Source organism: Megalopta genalis, chromosome 2, assembly GCF_051020955.1.
Source record: "Megalopta genalis isolate 19385.01 chromosome 2, iyMegGena1_principal, whole genome shotgun sequence".
NCBI classification, from domain to species: Eukaryota; Metazoa; Arthropoda; class Insecta; order Hymenoptera; family Halictidae; genus Megalopta; species Megalopta genalis.
This window is the reverse complement of record NC_135014.1, coordinates 41,251,380-41,275,389: the sequence shown is the minus strand read 5'-3', so window position 1 is coordinate 41,275,389 and position 24,010 is coordinate 41,251,380. Positions and strand designations below refer to the sequence as shown.

General features: G+C 36.0%; 1 protein-coding gene across 3 annotated transcripts in view; it reads left to right on the top strand.

Moving 5' to 3' along the window:
* Positions 1-4,599: 4,599 nt before the first annotated feature.
* Positions 4,600-24,010, top strand: part of LOC117219386 (protein-L-histidine N-pros-methyltransferase) — a 54,933-nt gene continuing 35,522 nt past the window's right edge. Inside the window, exon 1 of one of the 3 annotated variants that reach the window (XM_033468516.2) lies at positions 4,600-4,957. In XM_033468516.2, the coding sequence (XP_033324407.2) occupies positions 4,766-4,957 (192 nt within the window). In that variant the 5' untranslated portion in view covers positions 4,600-4,765. The remainder of the gene's footprint in view (positions 4,958-24,010) is intronic. The other 2 variants (XR_004490006.2, XM_033468515.2) reach the window with 2 other exon arrangements.

The following is a 24,010-nucleotide window of genomic DNA, read 5'->3' as shown; positions in this document are numbered from 1 at the left end:
TCATCCTTTTGCAACTTATATTCACCGTTTTTCAAGTCGAATACATTCTTTTACAATTCAAATTCATGTTGTACGTGTCTCGAGAGAGTGAAATGATATAAATCTAGTTTCAAATATTTGTTGCAATCTGCTTCAGGGTTTACCATAGAAACTGAATGAAGCCGATTGGTATTGTAGTTAGATTTGAGCAATATAAGCCTCCACGTTGGTCATAAAAGGCACACTTTACGATTTTTTGACACCTTCGATGTTGACCCAATTGAAATTTTTTAAAAATTTACTCCGATAGATACTATATTTTCTCGTAGATATTATTAATTGTAACAGTTTTACGTGCATGCAATGGAATTAAAAATTTTAGAATAACTTTACATTGGATTTCATTTTGATTACAATAGTTTAAGGAAACGATATAGAGAAGAACTTAATTTGCAAAAGGATCAATTCGATCTATGAAAGGGTGAATTTTATTTACAAAAGGTGGAATACAATTTGAAAAGGGATAAATTTGGAGGGCATAACCTGTACCTACTATTTTTCCATTATCACCTATTTTTTTAATTTTTCAGGCATCACTCTGTAACTGCCGATTTTATGCATTTATAGCAAAAATGATCAAATGAAATATATAACAGTGCGCACATTACAAGAATCTTGAATTACTGTTATATTACTGTCAATCATTACAAATCATTGAAATTGGAGATAAATTTTTCTATAACCCCTGTGTTTGTTACTATTCAGGTGGAACACTTTTATTTTACATAAAAATCCGCAGTCTACATGCAGAAAACCATTAAAATTGTCTCCTGTACAATCATCAGAACTACAAAACCCGTAAAAATGACGGATTTCTTATTCTTTGTTTTATAATTATTGAGAGTATAAAGATGCTTTTGTGGACAGTCACTGGATATATGTAATTGTCCAGTTGTATCTTGTACAAAAAATCGTGCAATAACTAGATAGATAGGATCTAATTATGTTTTAAAATGGATAGAATCTGGTCGGTTTTAATGTTCGATAGTGCTAGTGTTAAACCAGGAGTACATACCGCACTTCCCGACCGGAATGCTTCTCGACTCTGCCGACTCGTCTGTCGCCTAGGGCTTGCGCTTGATTTCCGAACGATATCAAGATTCCTTTGAAAACGCAAAAACAGCAATCCCGTAAGCAGGAGTAGTTTACGTTAGAATGGAGAAATGGGTGCCAAGATCGGGTCGATTACTCGTTACGCCCCTGGAAATGTACATGATTATCGTACCAACGCACGAGAGCCAGTAATTAGACGACATATTAGATCGTAGTCTTTGGGGATATTAGCTGCACCAATACGAGTCACTGTGAAATTCCACTTAACTTGAAAGGAGGAAGTTCTCTGGGATTCTACGGTAGACTCAAGTTTGCGATGAGTCATCATTGGATGACTAGCCTGCGAATTTTATGCGTTTACGATCAAATTGAGTGGTTGCAATTTATAGCAATAAAATGACTAAAAAAAATGTTTAAATGTCAATACAATATTTTTAATCTATTTCAATGATTACAAAAAGATGAATCTTCTATTTAGTTTTTATTAGACAATTTTCGTTTTGTATAAAAATTCACGATCTAATGATAGCTAGGGTGACGTGACAAATTTTTTAACGCCATATGTACATATTTCTAGCCTACTATACACAAGATGATCATTGTTCGATTATTTTCAATGACAGTGGGAGTAAAGCAGTCAGTATATTCTATAGAAATAATTTTACAAAAATCCAAAATGTTTATGATCACAGAAAACAAGTATATTAAAATATCTAGTAATTGATTACTAGAAAATACACCAGTCTTAGTTAGTTAAGAATTATAGAATAAAGACACTAGTGTAATTTTAATCGATACAGCACAATAAGTGAACAGTTCAATTGTCCGGATTTTTCATGTATTACTTATTTTATCACATTTATAATTGTACGTAAACACGTATAGACATAAAACAATTATATGTTAATATAAGATATTGTTAAAAATCATGTAATCATACTTCTAAAGTTAGTCTAACTATAACATAATATGATATATACCGTATATTATATTGTAATGCATTGCTAACTTTTGTGAGCAGGACACGGTTACTGAATTGCTAATGAGACTGCTTTCTTAAATGTCATCAAACTTTGAACTCTTACAGCCAGCTACCAAGTGACAGATGCTGCACAGCTGATCAAACACTAGTTTCATCATAATTAATATTCGCTTTCTTGAAAGGCATGCGAAAAAATGTGGCGGTAAGCAGAAACAAAAAGCTTTCATAAAATAGTATGAATACGTTCTAAAGAAAATGTCAAGCAACAGTAATCGAAATAATTTTATCACACGAACAACAAAATCGTGTACAATTTTTACACATCCAGTAGATCAATCATAAAGTCTAGAGATGTACAACATTTTCTGCAGATAAAAAATTTTGACATAACAAGAAGTTATTATACTTGATTTCATCGATACGCAATAAAAAGTCTGTATTTCAGGAAATAGAAAGTTCTTTTTAGCGTGACAATTGCAGCGTGATAGGAATTGCACACGAAAGGCCAAGAAGGGGGAGTCACAGTGTCAGTGGCGGTGAAAAATTTGCCAATTAAAAAAAATCTCATTTCTCCTGGTAACGAGGGGCGGCGTGCAATTAACGTCAGCGGCGAAAATGATTTATGGGGTGAGTAGAGGAGGGTGTGAGTCGTGGGCGAGAGGCTAGCTTATCATAAATTAATGAATTATCAGTTCTCACTACGTGGTATGGGGATATGAGGGAGGAAGTAGCACACAGCGTCAATATTTAAAATATTCATCGGAATACTCGGTCTCCCAGAAATTTCTTTTATGACACAGTTATTTTATAGAAACGCGATACTAACTTTCTGTAATGCAGAACCGCTGACTTTAAAGTTTAAACCTACATTTCACGATAATGATAGTATAGAAAAATGATAGAACTTAAAGAAAAATTCCAGAACACATTTTTAAAATGTTGATAAGCATACGAGCATAGTCATTCAACAAAATGTAATATTGCAATAAACTGGAAAATATGAGAATTTATAGTATTTTCTTTTTTTGAACAGTTAAAGCTGTATAAGTATCTAATTATGTATCAGCATGAATTCATAGATTTATATTTCTTTCTTCGATCCTTGAAGAAAATAGAAATCAATAAATATATAACTATCCCACACAGTAATGATCTGTGTACTTCCACTAACGTTTTTATCGCGATCATACTACTTTAGATTTTGAAAAATCCTCCCCACCTGAAATCAAAGTAAGCATCCAATATAAATCAAATTATAAAATTTGAAGAAAAGTGATCGTATCCAATAATTATAAATGCAGTGAATTGAACTATTAATTTGTAAGTGTGTCATTCGACCCCTTGATGATGCTAGCTGCTATGCTACCAGAACGTTGGGATAGTTTGGCAAGAGAACATCAAAGCTTCGACGATAGGAAAACCTACCCACGTACGCACACTTACCTTTTGCAAGTATTGCTATTCATGAAAGCTTTAACAAGCGTGTATTTTATCATAATTCCTTGTACTTTAAGTTTAAATGTTACCACGCGAATCAATACTTAATATTTCTAGCTATTTTCTTTCTTTAAAACGTTTCTCGTTCTCATTAAAGGACGTATCAAAATTCAACAATGGATATTTCTTTACACGACCATAAATAAAATCCAATATATAAATTAAAATTTCTCCTATATAACGATTTTTATCAGCGAATAATGTTTATTCTTTAAAGTTTATTAATCGCATTCACTACACTTAAACTTAATTTTATTTCAAACTGTATTTTATAAAACTAAACAATAGAACGAGTTCATTATTATTATTAACATTGCATGTTCAATATTAACTAAATCAATCGAAATTCTCTTCTTATACTGTACGATTTGTCTACTTTTGTTTGATAGTTTTATTAATTATTATACTGCGGATCTTTATGCATTTGTGATATGTGTGAATTTTTAAGTACAAGATAACGTACAAATCAACAAGGTAACTGCATTTTTATTTTCTTAAGAAACTTTTTATTCATTCTAATTTTTGTAAAATGTGAATGCGCATAAAGATCCGCAATCTATTAATTATAATGTACCTAAAGACTAGGTGAAATACAAGACTCTAAAGAGATCAGAATAATTTGAGAAATATGTACAACTTATAAAAATGATTAAAAGAGGACAGATATCTGCGTCAGTCTTACGTTTCTTACAATTTACTTAGACAAGATTTTTTTGCATAAAGACTCCTAGTCTAATTATTATTATTGTTATTATCATTATCTTATAGTTAATATTGCGATGCTGCAGAAAGTCTCCTCAAGTAAAATATATGGCATAGTACATAAAAAAATCATAGATTCATATAAATGTATACAGCAGTGTCTCATAGTATTTTCTTGGAGTGTAAATCCGAGGAAAATTACTTTTCAAACGAAGAACGACTATTAATTTCTATCCCAGATATTGGAACGTTCTCTGTATATCCCTACATGGTCGACCGTAACGATCGACGGGAAAGTTGGTTCCGGGGTCGAGCAGCAGACGTCGCCACTGTTACCAACATGGCCACGTGCTAAACGTGTTTACGCGAAAGTGCGTCATCTTTCGTACTTCTCTTGTTCATATACCGAAGTATTGGCCGCGAGATTACGGTGCCGAGTTTCTTGACATGCGTGCGCGGTGACTGACAGTCATTTACGTGCTCCTTGCGAGCATGGCGGGTGCGGATGCGCCTATTCCGATGTGCACCTGCGACGTTCGGAATGTGGTTACCTGTTCCGCTGTCAAGCAGGATGCACCCACGAGTAGAGTAGTCAGGAGTTACCGACCCCATGGCAGCCTCGCCAGAGTGCTTTACGACAAGCAGAGAGCAGACGAACAGCTCGAGGCCTACGACAAGACTCAGGCAAGTGTAGCGTAACTAGGTTACGTTTCTCGTCCAATCCTGAACCTCCGTCTCTAAATCTCGCGTATCCGCCTGGGAATATTTGCATTGCCGCCTGAGATCACGTCATTGGTCCCCAGTACCATAGATATAGTAGGTCACGTCGATAAACGCTGGAACTGATTTTTTTCCTTGACCGTCGAACTCCAATAACGTTCGCAGGAAATGTTCTTAACGAGAACGAAACTATTCGAGCGAATTTAACTTTGTTAATGCTGCGAGAAGAAACGTTTTTTTTTTTTAGCGAAAAAGTACTTGTAAGTATACACATACTTGCTTAGAAATCCCATGATGCTAATACAGAGAAACAAAATGAATCGGATAAGATAACGTTCATTTGAATGCAACTGATTCACACGTTATCGTCGAGTTTGGTTGCGTACTCGAGCGAAGTGAACGTTAATCACGCTTAATTATACTGTTCCGAAAGAGTCCCTTTCCGAGAATTCAGTCTTTAAAATCTGGACTCCAGAAACCGTGAGTGCCGCACGGGCCAGCAAGGTAATTAGGGATGCTGAGGGAGGAAACGGTCACAGGGGATGGGGCAGGGAGAGGGGGTCAGTAATAATTAGTACAATTACCGCACAAGGCCAACCACTGACTAAAACCTCTTTCCTCGAAGCTGCTCAAGAGTCAAGACCGTGCTCGGTAATTACGGGACAATTACGTCCTCGATATTCCTGAAACATCGAAGCCGCTCCGGGCGCTGCCCACCTCTCGCAATTAGTTCTATACGCGAACCACGAGTTGATACTATTTATAATTACATCGTCCGATTGTTTTTAATTCGACTCTCGCGTGAGTGCCGGTAATAAGGAAGGATTCTATTTTTTTTTATACAAACCACGTATGTAGTTCCAGAGTCTGGGGTACGCACAGCAGGATCAACTTTATGATAACTTGTTGAATGTACGATCAACAGCGGCAAAAAATACCGTATAATCAAAGTAATTTATTTATTACAACAAATTCTGCAGTTTTTTAAATTAAGTGTCTATATAATTTTTGCATAGAATAATTATCGACGTTGCCTTAAGTACCTTTCAAATTTCAAGATAAATCTTACTTCGAGATTAATAATTATTAAATAAATATTTGTATCTCTAATTTTGGTTTGTTTAACTACTATGTACAATCTCTGAAAACAAAAGTACCATGGCAATTTCAGATTCAAAAAGAATAATTATCTTAATGATGTCATTGATTTTCTTCATTGCAATAGTTACATAACTGTGTGCAATGCTCATCGATTCTCGCTCCTTTGCAACCTTGAAGTAACAACCAAGAACGGTCTGCGTCGAAAACGACTCAGTACGCAGATAGAGGATTGAGTTACTGCAACAGTTATTTTATTGGAAAATCAGATACTTTTGAAGAGTGGTCAGAAAATATCATTTTTACCAGTTTTTTAAACTGTTTAAAGTTTCGATTTTGGCGAGTTTTCGATGTCATTTTACGAATTTCAGTTTTTAGACGGTGGAATACTACAACCTGCTAGGGTATAGCTACAGTAGATTACTGCGAAGTTTACCAATTGCTGTGCCTGCCATTTGTTTTGGGCCTAATTACTCATATTTATTGAATGAGACATTCAATTCTTTTATTCAAAGATAAACAAGATAAAAGAATACAAAAATTGAGTATGTATTAATCGATAAATATGAAGTTAATTATGCCCGAAAACAAACCCAAAGCACAGCAAATGGTCACCCCACAGTAAATAGCTCTACTACCCTAATGTTATTCCTTTAAAACTAATTAACGATTTGAGCAGTTTCTCTAACAAGAATTAAAACTTGTTGTGATCTGTTCTTCGAAAAAGTATACCTAAAATATATTTAAAGGCATGATGATAGTTAATATTTTTCTGGTAGAACGACATGTGTAAAATATAAAGCATTTTTTTTTCGTATAACATAGTGATTGTTATACAACCAAATAAATAAGCGGCTAATTGTTCTTTATATATATATTTATATTATATCTATATATTATATCTATTTATATTATATTGCGAGGTAAGTACTTATTTCGAAGCTCTTTTTACTTTTTAATTTTACTTAATAGTAAGTGTACTACTGGTTTCAAATTTCGAACAAGTGTGTATATAAAACTTAATCATTTAATATTCAATTTTATCAACTGATGTATACTCAGCCAATGATGGTTGATTGGAAAACCAGAGACAGACATAAATAATAAATCGAAGATAATGGAGATATTAATAAAAAAAGTCTGATAACAACGAAGATGACGATATTGATAACGCAAAACACATGTGTATTACTTGTTGTATCTAGAGAGCTTTTGACGTAAACAATAGCGATGAAAATAATCTTTTGTACAATTGTTAGTTCCATAAAACAAATCAATATTGGTTATCTTCATATCGCTCAAACAGTTTAATTGTTTAAGTTCTATAAAAAATATAATCTTATATTTTGGTTTTATTACAATTATAGCTTAAACATCCGCCATTATCCACTTCTCCCCTACAAACCTGAAATAATAGAAACCGAATAAACATTTATTATAACTATAAATCATTAGACTGCGGATTTTATGCATTTACGACAATAATGGTTAGATCAAGTACAAAACGGTAAAAATATTCAAAGAATCTCAAAATACTGTTGCATTATTTTCAACTCATTAAAATTTTTAAGAAACAGAATAAATCTCTGTGTAGCCCCTGTATCTTGCAATTAGTGCCGGCGATTTTTATTTTGCATAAAAATCCACAATCTAATAATCATATTTCAAATTGTTTTATTTCGGAAAACCGATCACAGTAAATTCTGTAAAATGTTTACTCCGGAGCCACAACCATGAAAGTCAATTTTCGAAAAATAGAATACCTTTGTTTATTCTTTTCTACACTTCTCAGTGTGATCTTAAAACGTAAGTTTCATTAATCCCTTAACGTTCGTGTATGTTACGTGCTTAAAAAAGAACGATTTGAATCCGTATAAAGCTTATTAAAGTCGAAAGTATGCTATTTCCCCTTCACAATCATGAACCATTTAAAAATTGATTCTCCGTTCCGAAATAGCATAGATGAAGACTATTGTGCGTTAAGGGGTTAAAAAGGAAAACAAACTTCTCTGCATTCGGGAATCATGTATTCCACATAGCAAGCAATTACTGTACCCACGATGAAAGCATTTCCTCCAGTCCTCGCCGTAGCAACATGCACAAACAATAGTTAATATTCCGTCGTATGTCTGTGCCTAAGTCAAATACAATGCGACGCGTATGTGGGTACGTGGTAAGGTAAAATCCATTCGCGGACGAGGCTGACTAGCGGAAGAAGGAAGCTTTTATCGGTGTTTGCAAGAACCTTTTGCTACGACAGAGAGCAAATCGATTCGGAAGGCTGGCTGAGCCGAGTACTCGAGCAGGTGCCCGCAGGAAAAGAGAAGAATCCCATTCGGTCGCGTGAAACGAGAAATTTGAAATTCGTGAAGAGGGACGTCCCCGCGAGATTTCAACCCCCAACTCCCAGCGACCAAAATCGACGCAAGACGTTACTTCTCCCCTTTCCTCTAGAGCCCCTCGCGGCAACAAACCCTCCGCGCGCTATGTTTCTGGGGCTGCCAACATCTAATATCCCTGAGCAGTCTGAAAACTTTACTCTCAGACGACGGCGGGGGCGTGAATACGTCGAGGCTTGGTGGTGTTTTTAGGTTTTTAAAAGGCTAGTGTGCCGGCACTGTCTTCGCCGGGAGAAGGGGAGACAGTTGCGAAGGGTGCTGCTTTAAAATATTAAATGACTGATGGATGAGACTCCGGAGAGAGGAGCGGAGAGCCGCCGTTAGACGACAAAGATATTTACCGCCGAGACGGTTGCATCTTCTTCCTTCCAGCCACCCGGCTTTTACGTCACCGTGTGTCCCCGTTTCTTAGGAATTTTAACTTCTCGGCATGGTAGTTGGCGTTGTTGCTCTCGTCGATCTTGCCGCGTCTGCGGCTACACGCCGAGCCGGCTAGATGCTTGTAAAATCCTTTCGACGACACGCGCGTCGCTCAGACCGGTGATAATCATAGTAGCAAGCGATTAGAGATTAATATCATCAAAGAGAAGTGGAAAACGTTCTTCCGATTGCGGTTGACTTTGGCGACTAGCGAGCGCCGTCCTCCTTATGGCTTTCTTCAGTGACTAACATCGACGTTGATAAAGAGAGTACATATCGTTGACTTTTCATCTGCTGTTTTCTTACCATGACACTGTATATGTACATCTATAATACATCCTAGAGAAGCTTATATTGATCTTTTCTGTGTAACCTCCATTAGGAGATAGTTTCTATTATACTTTATTTGATAGTTTATTATTTACGTATTTATCAATGTAACAAAGTGTGCGATGTCCAAAGCCAATACATGTTCAAAATGGTGATATGCTGTAATAATAATAATAATAATAATAATAATAATAATAATAATAATAATAATAATAATAATAATAATCTCCTAAGTGTTAAGTCGTTTAAAAATTCTCGAGGTGAAAGAAACGTAAATTAATGGATTAACAATTTATATTTAATATGTATTTCGATTATATTAGATCATTAGATATGAAATGCATACTTCACTCTGTAATTTTACTACAAAATCTGTAAATTTCATACTTAATGACCTAATAAGATGAAGTTGTTGATGTATTAAAGCACAGATTAAGGAATATAGCATTAATAAATATAGGATCTTCCTTATGCAATATAACTGAAAAATAAAGATATTTCTGAAACAAAATACGTTTAAAAAAATCAATAAACCGTAGCCCCTGTTTCTAGATAATCGAAAAACGTCAGATAACTCCAGTAACTTCCAATGATTATTTATATTGGTTTTCACTCCACCTGCCTCGCAAAATTTATGTTGACTTGACGCATCAATACCTGCACAATGGTTGTCGGTTCAATTTTTGCATTTCTTGTATCGGATCCTTCTTTTTTCCGAAGTATTCATTGTAAAAATTTATTAAGTGTCTCGACGTTCTTGATTCAAAATATCTTTAATGTTTTGTAATGGTGAACAAAAGACGTAATACGTTTTCATTCGTCTTATTCTTATCCAATTTACCTTCGTTGCTAATCGATCTCCTGCATTTTGACATTTTTACGATCGTGTACTAAAATAAGTATAACTAAACGAACTATTGTGCACCTTAAAATAGTATAAACTGATGAAGAATTGCAACAATAAAATATATTGTTTCTGAAACTTCATTGAATATACAGTAAATTCTCTCCAATTGTCCCTCAGCTTCTAAACAAAAATGGACAACTTAGGGAAGGGAGATACGATTACTCGAGCCTCGCTGCTTGTTTTTATAGTTGTTGACAATCGGCGTCTATAAAAACGAACCGTGAGGCTCGAATAATTGTATCTCCTCTTCCCAAATTATTTACCTTTGCTTACAAACTAAGGTACAATTGGAAAGAATTGACTCTGTATACAATATTATTTTCTATTGTATATTATTAGTTATATAATATGCAGGGTATCCCCCATAATTATGTTAATCCCTGGAAAGGGGTGATTCCTGAGATCATTCGAAGTAACTTTTTCCTTAGCAATAATGCAATCCGCGGCTTTGTTTACGAGTTATTAACGAAAGACAGTGACCAATGAGAGGCGAGTTTAGTTGACGTCTGGCGGTGCGCCAATGAGCGGAACTGGGCTTCGTGCGCTCGTTGGCTCGGCCGCCTCGCGCCAGCTGATCTCACCTCTCATTGGTTACTGTTTTTCGCTAATAACTCGTAAACAAAACCACGGATTGCATTTTCGCTAAGGAAAAAGTTTCTTCGAATGACCTCAGGAATCACCTCTTTTCTAGTGTTAACATAATTATGGGACACCCTGTTCAACCTCAATGTTTTACTACTTATTTCCACTTTAACAGAAAATTAAAAATTATGTCGAGTCGCCGGTAACCCATGGGAGTTGTCGTAGGGTTAAACATCGTGGACCCACGATTTTTCAGACGTGGAAAACAACAAGAAAATAACTCTCCGGTATGATGAATTCACGAGACGAATCTCGAACAAGAACATGCGACACGCTTGATCGAGAATAAACGACAATGTAAATAATATCGAACACCGATATCCATTATGCCGTGAAGCGGACATAAAAAGAGGAGAGAGCGTTATCGGTCGTGCGACGAGCACGCGGAATCGTTCGACGGAGAAGGTGGCGAGTTGATACGGTCCGCGTTTACGGCCCGGGAACGAAATCTCGAATCGTTTGCCGCACCTCATCGGCCAGAATCGCAGCCGAGGATCTAGTCCGATCCACGATAAACCCGGACGGCCGGTGGATTTTCATTTATCAATCCGCATAATCGCGTGCGAACACGAGATCGCGGGCTCGCGCTCGAGCTCGCGTTACGGTCCCTTTGAAAAAAAACTGATTTCTGGAGCCGCGAGCATCCGCTCGGTTCTCGAATAGTCGTATTTATGTCTTTATTCGTACGCGGGATACCGGTTCCGTCGAAGAACACGGATCTCCGGCGGATTCTTCAGCGCGTACACGATACGCTTTGTCGCCGAAGTTCTTACGCGCTCGACGCCGATGCCCGGAGCCGGCCGGGGCCGCTGATTTGAAATTCGCCGAGCAAAAAATCACCGAGGACGAATCGATGAAATGAAAGATTCCATTAAACCCGGCCGCTGTTGCTCCCCCGGCGTTTCTCATTTCTGTCAATTACTTTTTACCGATCGCCGTTTCATCGCGTAACCATGCAAAAATACTAAACGCGCCGCGCCCGACGTTTTTGCGTTTTCTTCTTACGTTTCGATGAAGTTAGCCGACCGGCTAACTCGCCTCCATGCAACTCGCCGACAATTTTTTCGCGATTTCTACCGGCTAAATGCTGCATTTGCTTTGGTAAGCTGGCTCCTTATAGAGGGATGTCTAATTAATCACCCTGGTTTGCTCCGTGATTATTGTACGCAGCTTTTGATAACGGTGGATCAACGAGGGAAATGTGATCTCGTCCGTTATTTGTACTATGCGAGATTAATGTGGTCGAAGACCGCAGATTTTATATATTCGTGACGAAAAGGTGAAATATAAAGCTGCGAAGACATAGTTTCGATGATATTCCGACTTGTTTGTCAGATGGTTACAAAATACTTATTTGGACCAGGGTTCGAAATGAACAGGTTCCCCCGGGCGTGGAAAAAAATTCTGCTCGAACTTGTACGTTACTTCAACGAAATCTCTGTTCCTGCAGAACCCTTACCAAAGCTCTTTGGATTCTTTTTCTGGATATTTTAGAATGTACGCATTAAAAGTTCCATGGGAACAAAAGGTCCTTATCAAATTAATAAACCATTGAATTGTTATACACTGGATTCATTTAACAATATTATAAACAATATTATTATATATTATATGTATATTATAATTTTTGATTTATAAGCAGGATTACTATTTAATATAATATTGAATATTATAATAAATATTAATATAATATTAAATGTTATAATAAATATTAATATAATATTAAATATTATAAAATAAATATTAATATTATAATTTAATATTATAATTAAATATTAATAAATATTAATGTCATAATTAAATATCAATAAATATTAATATTATACAATATTATTATTTATTTCCATTACATACTATTTAGCACTTGTCATAATGTCTGTTTCTGCTAAAGAAAATCTTTTATTTTGAAATTTCATTAATTCTAGTGATACTACAACTTATGTAGAGCTTATAATATGAAAACTTTTTTAAAATAGTAACATATATACATTTCACTGTGTATAAAGTTCCGAGACATTCCCGATCCCTGATCTGGACATGTAAAATGAGATCTAGATTCATAAATAAATTTTTACACTGATGCACTGAATATATTTAACGTGGCCTAGGACCTGCAAAACGCAAGGAGATGGAAAAACACAGTAATATAGATTTCACATTCAATTTTGACTAGACTTTGAAATTCATTTGTATTGTAATATATTCAAACATAATACGTTCTACTAAAATGTTTAGAATGCGAAGCAGTTAAAATAACATTCTCCATGATCTTTGACTTTTTAGTTTCGCTTTCGTTAATCCCTGATCGCTTACGTTATTAGAAGGGTTAAAGTTTTTTTAAGAGAAGGTCCGTTTGTATTCATATAAGAGAAAGTGTTGTAAGTATTTATTTATACGATGCGGTTAAATAACACATTCAGGTACCTATCAATACAACAATTAAATATATCAAATGTATAAAACAACATCGTTAGAATAAAAATACATGTTCAATATTCTGTGGACAGTTTTTGACCCTTAAGCATGCCAGGGTTAATTAAAGTACAGCAGCACCTCGGTTTTCCGAACTGATAGAACATGAGCGTTCAAATAATAAAGTAGTTTGATACTTTGTAACAGTACTACAGTTAGCCTTTGCAGGTCCGCACAATAAATAGCACTGTGCACTGCTTTAGATTCATCTGTTCACCTGTGAAACATGATTGTGTCGCAAGAAATTCAGATACTGATGTTTCGTATTTATCATGCGACATCGATCTTGCACAAATTTTGATAATTCTGAAAATTCTAGGTCACTCAACGCGTTAAGTAAATCGCTTTGATTTTATGTAATGTTTGAGGTTGCTGGACGATCAGTTCAAGCGTTAAGACTATCGCGGTATCGCAGACTTGGGCGGCATTAACAAGTGACTGTTCTCCGCGGGAACGAGGAAAATATTACCGAAGAGAGGATAGGCAACTAGGCTACTCCCAATGGGCCATCGATGAGGGCAGAGAAGGCTGTCATAAGACCGTGGAAAATGTTGGGAATCCCGTTGAAAAAATCCACGAAAGGGCCGGATGAGACCGTCGAGACCGCGTGCATCGTAATTTGCAAGTTATTTCGCGCGGCTATACGGATCGGATAACGAAACCGCGGGACTGACACAGATCGTTATCGGCTCGTTCTGGAAACATTCCTCAGGCGCACGACGTAAATCCAAGGACGTACGTAACAAGAGAGTACTCTTCCAGGCGTTTCACGCATGATCGATCGTGACCATGCATCAGGGAAAAGGAGTCGAAAAGATCATATCGATTGTAACGTGGGTACGCGAGCGCCTGCGTGCGCTTCGTCTCGATAGCGATCTAATCCATTTCGAGACTATGATCTTCGTTGGGCTAAAGTGATTCGGTAACGATACTTGTAAACACCGATCTCTTGTTCTTTCGAACCCTTCCACCTTAGAGAGAAAGGTCTTTACGAGACTTCTAATCATCGAATGAGGAACACACAGCATTTGAGCAGAGTATTCGCGTGTTTGTCATTGCAATTGAAGACACGTCCGTGACTCTTTCAGCGTTGAATAAAATGAACTTTTTATATTATTTTTGCGACTATATTGTATTCGAAATTAAGATGATTCGATCTATGAATGAACTTTTCCTGTATTGTATGAGAAAGTAACGTTTACGACGAAATTATTAGAATTATGTTACTCGATGGCTTGTTATTGGCTTGTTATGGCTGAAATTGCTATTAGCTTGACAAATTTATTAAGAAGTTGTTAAATTGCAGTCTTCCGAAAATTACGAAACGATTGTTGGTAGATAATGTGATAAGTGTATATGGATTGTGTTCTGGGATGTACAAGCTTGATAGTAAATACGATAATCATTACGATAGTAATTACGATAATATTAATTCCGAGGATTAAATAACGATCATTTTAACATTAACCATACCGGGCGTTAAAAGTGACTCGTCTGTGTTGCCTTATACAAATTACTGTATTAAATTTATTTAGATTTTCTCCAATTTTTTAATTAATATATATTGGGACAGATAAATTTATTGATCGGTTTCTAGTAGATGTGTCTATAATTTCAATAATCGTAAAATAAGAATTATCGAACCGGTCATTTGACCGGCGATGGTACGATTAGTGTTAACAAATGAATGTCATCCGGACTATATTTATTAGTTGTACTTACATTATATTCATATCATAAATCCTATAAAAATCATAGTAGATCAAATTCGTCATGAATACCACAAATCAAACGATCTGACTCTTGCTGTACATTTAAAGGGTTGACATTGGAAAATTAATTTAAAGTCTACGAAGATATTATTTTTCAAAACGGTGTCGGCAAAATTGTGATTACTAGACTGCGGATTTTTATGCGAAATAAAAATTGTCTAGGTCAATCGTAAGAAACAGAATTTGCATAAAAATCTATTTCTTCTTTCCATGATTTCAATAGATGGAGAAGAATGTAGAAATATCTTTAAATTCCCTCAATGTCTTCATTTTTTGGAATTTCACCTAGTCATTTTTATCATAAATGCATACAAAATCTGCAGTCTAGTGATTACAATTATTTTACAAACATTCTGACGTTTCTCGAATTTGAGTATTCATAACAATCTATCCCTTTACAACTTTTCTAAAACACGAATTCACAAGATAATAAAAATGTGCAACTAACATTTTTCAGTCGCGACAGATTGATTACTTCGATCGTGACATTCCGTTGCAACTTTACGCTTTATTAAAAATACTAGCGCATTCCATCGGAACATAAAAGTCCAAGCGGATTTGAAATTCCGATGAATTTATACAAAGTAATCGGAATAAGCGAGCCAACAGCGAGATTTGTTGCCGCTGAGATAGTTTGTTGGCGAAACAGTGCGTCCGCACGCGGCGCTGTCGATATCCTGAGTCGTCGCCATTCGCGAGTTCGATGATTTACGAAAGTCGGAGCACCTTTACGCGCAAACGAACTGATATTCTAGGCGCGGTCGAGTTCGTTAGCCGATCTTCGATCCCGATGAAAGCTCACGGTTAGTTACACCGACGCCTTTCTGTACACCGCTGCTTTCCCAATCAACAGATGCCGTCCGGACTGCTCACGGCGCGCTGCGTCGAAAAAGGGGAACGCTTCCATTCTTGCACCCTCTCTTTACTTTTTGCAGCCGAGCTTGATACTAAGGAAGGTCCTCCGCTAATGAGACGTTTCGTTCCAGTTTAAAAGAAAAGCCGAACGATCGGTTGTTAGAAAAACTCGCGTCAGATCAAATGTACCCGGGAAGAGGACCGAAGAAGCTTCGAAGCGAAACGATGCTCGACGATCTGCTTATTTATTTAAAAGAACGGAAATTGCTTCTATTAGCTGTATCGATGAGTGCTTCCCTGTTTCGTTTAGTCTCCAGCGTCGGGCGATTTTGAGTAATGAGTAGACCGCGAATATTTATGCAAGATAAATGTGCGAAATGCGTGTAACACTTGTGCTCGAACAATGTGCGAAATACACGCGAAAATATAGAAAGTATATGCTTGGTATTTTGCTTGATATTTCCAAAATTCATTTTTATTGTAATATATTCGAACAAATCGAATTTTGTTTTCATTAACACTCAAACACAACGGATCTTTTTGATAAAACTATAGTTATGCTTGAGATCATTTCTAATATTATCTTTCAACTTCTTTCAACATACTCTTTAACGTGTTCCACGTTGATTTTTCTTCAAATCTTAATGAAACACTTGTCAGAAACTAGAAAGTCGAATAATGTTATCCTACGAGTTTTAATCAAATTACTCAGATTTTGTGGAAATTTTTGGATCTTTGAATTAATCCAATCATGTATAATATAAATAAAATTTACGTCAAAAAATTCTATATTATCTTTATTAAAGATTATCTTTATTAAAAAAAATCTTAAAATTCTATGTCAAAAAATAAGTCGAAAATGTAGAATAAATTTTCATTTAAGGATCTGTTTTCAAGAAAAAGTAGGTTGAGAAAATAATAGTATTGAATAGGAATTAAGTAGTGCGTTTGTTCATGACATACCAATTCTACTTCTCGTGATACAACAAACCACGTGAACTTGACGCATCTTTCAACTCAGTTTTCTCGAAAACGGAGTCTTAAATAAAAAAAATGTTATTTCTTTTTCGACTTATTTATTCGCGTAGAATCCGCTCCTATCCGAGTGCACCATGTTACATGACATGTACCATTAGTTACATGACAATAAAAAAAACAATGAAAACAATACGAACAATAGACGTTCCTGCGGTTATAATTTCTCATTTCGGCCAACACTGGAAGGTTTAAGTCTCGAGCTTCGTCCAGTTAATTAGCGTTAATCAAAGCGCTGCGGCTCAGTCCAGAAACGTGGAAAGATCGCGCCGATTCTCTCCGGCGCCAATATAACGCCCGTTGGCTCGCGCCCGCCACCGCCGCCGCCTGCAGCAATAACATAATGGCACAGGAAGAGAATGCGTTTGACTCGCGATCCAACACGCTCGAGGAATCCGAAGAGCTCCACGTACGAGCGGCCAAACATCCCTAGTATTCCTCGCCGAAAGCATAAACTGCTCGACGGCGTTGTTTATTGTTCACAGTTTACGCCAGGTTTACGCGTGCTTCGGGCCCCTCTCGATCCGTGAATACGGGGGATTTCCAGAAAAAGGAACCCGACACGGCCGAAAGAAATGAACCGACTAGAGAGGAGAAATCCGAGATCCCGTGATTCGATGTGTGTTCTCTTGGCAGACCTCCATTTTATTCCATGAATTACAGATACCGGGAAGCGAGAAACAATTCCACGGCGTGACGCGACTGTCGCCGCGAAAAAACGATGTGTCGATGATCATTTCGATGCGAACCGATGCGTGCGACACCTCTGCTTCGACACTCTGCTGTTTCCCTAATTTTTTTAGAGATTGCGGGACATTTTGTATACACTGAAAAAAAACCGAGTCCGACGAATTGTAAATTCTTCATTTCACGACTTTTTTAATTTGTAGACATGCTTTTGTGTAGGAACGTTATAAATATAGTAATTATTTGTAGCTATATATTATTATATTATATATGTTATTACATATTATATACTATATAGTCATTTATGACTAAACTACGGATATTTGTGCAAAATAAAGTTGTCCGCAACAATTGTATCAAAATTGGAGTAAAATAAAAATGTTTTCCTTTTTTTCCATACTTTTGATGAACTGAAAATAATGTAAATAATACACTTAAATTCTTGTGACGTCTTCACTATTCTGTATTTCATAATACCGGTTAGTTGTTGCAACCTGTTTGAAAAATGTGTAACTAAAATATGTCTCAAAAAATAAGTCATGACAAGTATATTACCCAACTCAGACCCTATATAGACATCTTTCTGGTAATAATTATTTATATTATTTTACTTGTTCGTTTCATTTTGTCTTGGCTTCGAAATATTCGAAACATTTAAAAATATTTAAAATATAATTCAGACAAAATTTACGCATGACGAGTATACTTGTCATAACATGAAATATTACCATTTTTTCGTGACGAGTATACTCGTCAAGAACAGCTAACTGTTCAGCGAACAACTAGCTAAAGAATATAAAAACAATATTGCATTATTTTCAACTCATTAATACTATTAAGAAACGAAATGAATGTCTATGTAGCTCCTATGTCCTGTAATTAGTGCAGACAATTTTTATTTTGCACAAAGATTTAATAATCCAAATCATATAGTATTTCGATAAATGCGGTTTTGTTATTTTTAGAAAATGTTCCACATGTTTTTTATGTTTTCTATCTATTTCATTATGTACTATTATATTTTCTATGGAATAATTTAACAATTTTCAACATCTTTTAGTCGCAATTTAAAAACAATGGAATTGTACGACGAAAGTAGGTTTATCATCTTGCTCGCATTTCGTTTAACACTTTAAGTAACAAAATCCAATTTGTACAATGTGGTTCTAAGTCAACTACAAATATGGAATTTTAACTTCTCGTTTCTACTGTCTTAAAAATAAAACGCGTCGAAACAGTGTGACCTGAAAGGAAAATCTCATTGGACTACGCTCGAAAAATTGTGACCGTAAAAGCAAGGCCCATGGAGCATTGTCGTCAGAATTTCAGGTCTCTCGCAATTACGGTCAGAGATCACTGAGTGAGATAGAATAGGTTTGACACTTCGGTTGGCAGTTGATTCCTTTAAGGAATTACAATCAGAAAACCGGTCATCTCGGAATTATAGTCTGGAAAGAGGTGACCTATTGTATAACCCGTAACCGAAGGTAATTTTAAGTAATCCTCGTATCTTAAGATTTCGCGGCCATAACATAGATTTTATTATTAGTCAGAATAAAGAATCTTAATCTACGAGCATCGTGTTCGACAATTATTCGACATCCTTTAAAACATCCATTTAGACATGAACAATTTAACTCTGTTGAAAATATAGTATTTAATCATTTATGTGCTAACTAAAAAATGAGAAAATATAGTGGAAGAAATTAGTTCTATGTTTTTAAGAAATTAGTTCTATGTCTTTAAGTTATATTCGTATTGTATGAACGATATTCTGATTATAGTACTTTTTATACTAGTTATTTTCTAGTTTGTATATTAATTTTATGACTTTATACTTATACACGAATTTCATTCAGATTATATTATTTGTATTTGCATTATTTTAAAAATTGTGTAAAGTTCGTAGTAGATCAAATATTTCATAAATACCAGAAATTAAACAATATACAACAAGGTACATGCTGCTTAACCCTTGCAGGACCACAAGGTTGCTAAGAGTAAATATTAATATGTAACTGTTTATTTTAGTTTGTTTAAACGTAAAATAAATGATAATCACAAGAAAAATACATAACAATGTGTAGTTTTTTTGGAATTTTATGGAAAATATTTTTCCCAATGCACTATAAAAGTAACATAAATTATAGTTAGACTTATTATGCAATGTCTTTTATTTATTGGTTTATTATAACAAAATATTAACTAAAATAGTACAAAATTATGAAATAAAATTACTATACAAAATGATGTGCTAATTATGATATTCTGCGAAGCAATTTCTTTTGAACGTGAAACAAAGATGAACATTGCACATAGTACATATATTATGCACCCTATTTGTAGTGTTTATCACGATTTGCTCATCTTTTCATTTTTTCCGCTTTTTGCACGTTGTGTGCTGGCAAATTGCGTTTTGTTCCAAAAATAACCAATAATTAAATACGACAATCACCAATTTTAAAATAGGGAAAAATTTGTTCCCTTTGTCGTGAAGGGGTTAAGGTATTAAACCACGTAACAAACGAAAATGTGTTACAATGAGATAATAAAACAAAGTGTGAAACTTGTCTTTTACTCATTTAAATTACTACGAGTGCAAATATTTTTCCAATTTATAGTTTTCGTAACCATTTCCCACCGTTGATATAAAATATGTTTTTGCCTCTGAAAAATTTCGGAAAATTTCAATACAGGAAATTTTCTAGCAACGGATACTTTGCAGTTCATATAGTAAAACACGCTACGATCGCATAGCTATTCGCAGTCTAGATTCCAGATAAGGCGTCGAACGTAGCGACGGAGTTAATATAAGACTTTTTTAAGGTTTAATCGAGCAATTCCGAGTAGTGGAAGCAGTCAAAAATATCGTATTCTCGGAACGCGGCTACTGACAAGGATTCGTACAAAGCTATGGTTATACGATTGTGTTTACGTTTCACAAGCTTTTCTACGCACCGTAGTGTGCCGCCATAAAGCAGAGTATAACCATTTCAAACAAAGTGCGCTGTACAAGAGTCCCACCCAATGATCAACGGAACTCCTATGTATAAACCCGAATCATGACGTTAAACCGCTTTTTCAGCGGAAATGGCAATTACCACACTACTGATGTTCCTTTTATTTTAATGTTTATTGTATTGCACTCCATAACAAAGAATTTGTAACATCTTTAGTTACTAGGTGTCAGATACGATAGAGACGATCAAAAGGCAGTCGAACTTCTAACAATTTCTTCAATTCGAAAACCGTTCATTTCAGTTTCGCCGTTTCCTCGCTAAAATTTTTTTAATGTCGAAGAGTGTACAATGATGAAGTGCATTCTGATCGTATACAGGGTATCCGATCGAGAAATGGGGAGTTCCTGAGGTCATTTGAAGTAACTTTTTCCTTAGCGCAAACGCAATCCGCGGTTTCGTTTACGAGTTATTAACGAAAAACGATGACCAATGAGAGGCGAGATCAGCTGACACGAGGCGGCTGAACCACATCGGGCTTCGTCCACTCATTGGCCCGGCCACCTTGCGCCAGCCTCTCATTGGTCAGTGTTTTTCGTTAATAACTCCTAAACGAAGCTGCAGATTGCATTTGTGCTAAGGAAAAAGTTACTATAAATGACCTCAGGAACCCCTTAATCAATAAACATTAGCTTTTGACTTTGTGCCTTGGAATATCAGTCCTATTGGTTCGTCGATTCCGTAGGTTTATAATACATTCTTGTATGTTTACATTACTTATTAAATATTATATCATTTAACTAGAGACTTTTACATTTTTTACAAGGTAGTAGTACGATTTTCTTTAATGTGTTTCAGTTATAGAAACTATTTAATTTTGGCCAAAAATTACGCATTCCAGCCCACTGCACACTCGCATTCAATTTCAAAACAAACCACGATATTTTAGACATTTTTAATGATCTGGAAAAAAAATGTTTCCAATAAAAGTTGGTCAATTTTCACTTCTCCATACATTAGAATATAAAAGTTTCCAAAAAAAAGTTTTTTTTTATAAAAAGTGCCGGACACCCCGATTTTCTAAATATTAATATATATTTTTGGCCTGCTAATATTCTAGCAGGTGTCGAGAGAAATTCAACGACCTACTATACTATAAGCTTAAACCTTGAAGCAACGCTAAAATAATTTCAACCAGTGAAAGCTAATTCCCAGACCACTGTACAGGGTTGAGGTTTTGCACAGAGGAGGTTTTCTTGGTTAGCTATCGAACAATGTAATAGTCATCGAAAAACCTCTAAAGGCCTTTGTGACCATCTTATTCGGCGGAGCCCTGTGCGAGGTGAAAGATTATCTAATCTAATCTGCAAGATTAGACAATCAGATTTTGTTTTGTTAGTAAGTTGTTTAATTATATTTTAGACGACCGTGATTTCCAGGTGGGTTACTTGTCATGCAAGCCGAGAAGCAATTAGTGAGACTAAAAACTCTTGGAGTAAACCTCCGCGAGATAGGGAGAATCTAGAAAACTAGGCCACTGCTTTAAAAAAAAAAAGATCAACCCTTTGTATTTTGTTTTGGTAGCACGTTGCGGGACGTTGATTTAGATGACGGTGATTTCCGAGTTGGCTACTTGTTACCCGAGTCGGAAGGTGATTGGTGTGTGGTGGAGACTACGCGGAAGGTGTGCGAATACGATTCTCTCTCCTCTGCCTCTTTGACTGATTCATTCCGTCTCCATCCGCCGCGCCGCGCCGCGCCACGCCGCGCCGGTGCGCAGCGTCACAGAACGTCGCCACTAATGACGCAAAGAGGAATGCTGTCCGGCTGTCGGTACAGCCGTGTCGGTAGCCATTTGTAATTCGCCGAGAAAAAATTGATAAAAAGTCGAATCAAAGTGTGATGACGGAGGGAGACGAGCAGCTACCTGCAATTAACGATGCTCGCTGCCCGATATAATTAAAATCCCGTGGTCCCTTTCATTTCCTCCTTTTTTCTTCTCACGTAACGGCTCGCCTCTTTTAAGAATCCTTTCAATTTCCTCCCCTTTGTCACTGTTCCGATTCGGATAACCACAAAAATCACAAAAAAAAATCCCGTCGAATGCCGCACGTCCTGCACAGAAATTTTAACACGAAAGCAATGATACAGACGCGTTTTCTCACGGTGTGCTGCGGCAGTTGAAGAGATGCCTCGGCAATTCATACGCAATTACGTGTGCCGAGATATAATTCAGCAATGAGAACGATATTGAATGCTTTCGTACATTCAATCGAACCAGCGGCGAATCTGTTGGAACATTAACACACTCGGACCGTTCTGACAAAAATATAACTGAGCATGCTTCGGGATTCTTTATGATTTTATTTAACAATTTTTGTCAACGTATTTTTAACGGTACTTCGTACAGACACGTTAGTTTTTTTATAGTCCCTGACGAAACTTGTGAAAATCTAAATCAGTTGTCAGAAACTTGGTAAACAAATAACAATTTTTAAACTATGTTTCCTAACAAGTTTTATACAAATTTTTTGCCATCCGAATATTCATGTTTTTTTTTATTGGGTCAGAGAAGAGAAATTCTATTATTTTTCAGAAGACGTAAACAGACTAACCCTATATAGGATAACCCATGCTTACAAATTGTTTAAGTTAGTTGTAAGAGACATAAGTTAGGTGAAAATGTCTTTCTTCTATTAATAATTGTGATAACTTGATATAATATCCTTAAATTCCTCTAATCTTGTTACACTTCTTTATTGAATTGACTATAAGCATCTGGTAATTTCAATTCCCTGGTAAAAAGAATCACAATTACGGTAGAATATAAATAATAAAATATAAAAGTCTGGATTAAAATGGACGTGATTCTAAGATTAAACGATGCAGAAAATTATTCGCTGATAATTTATGAATCGCATTGGAAGACAATATTCTGATAAGCAAACTGCGGGTCTTGTGCTGTTTCTTACTTGCACAGCTTACTTTTTAATCATTGAATTGGTTGTATAATTTGTTTCTATGATTAGGAAACACCATGCTGTAGTAAACCAAAACTATTCATTTCGGATGATACGAATGCCTTTCCGTGTTTCATAAATTTGCACATGCCATGATTGCATCAAGATCCGCAGGCTGGTGATAAGGAATAGGAAAAAAGAAGACGTAAGGAGACAGAATGAGACGCAGAGGTGTGATTTGTCGCCTGTTGTATCTCTATGATGTTTGCAAATGAAGGAAAGCAAAATACGATCGCTGTCTCTCGATGGTTGTGCGACTTTAGTAGCTTGAGATTAGCAGCGAGTGTCGAGAGAAGCAGATCGCTTAATTATCTCACACTTGGATGGACTCCTCACTGGAACCACTCAACGAAGAAGATGAAGAGGAAGTATCGGGAATGAGCGAGGCAGAGGAATAGCCGGCGATTCTCGGCTTACTTGGTC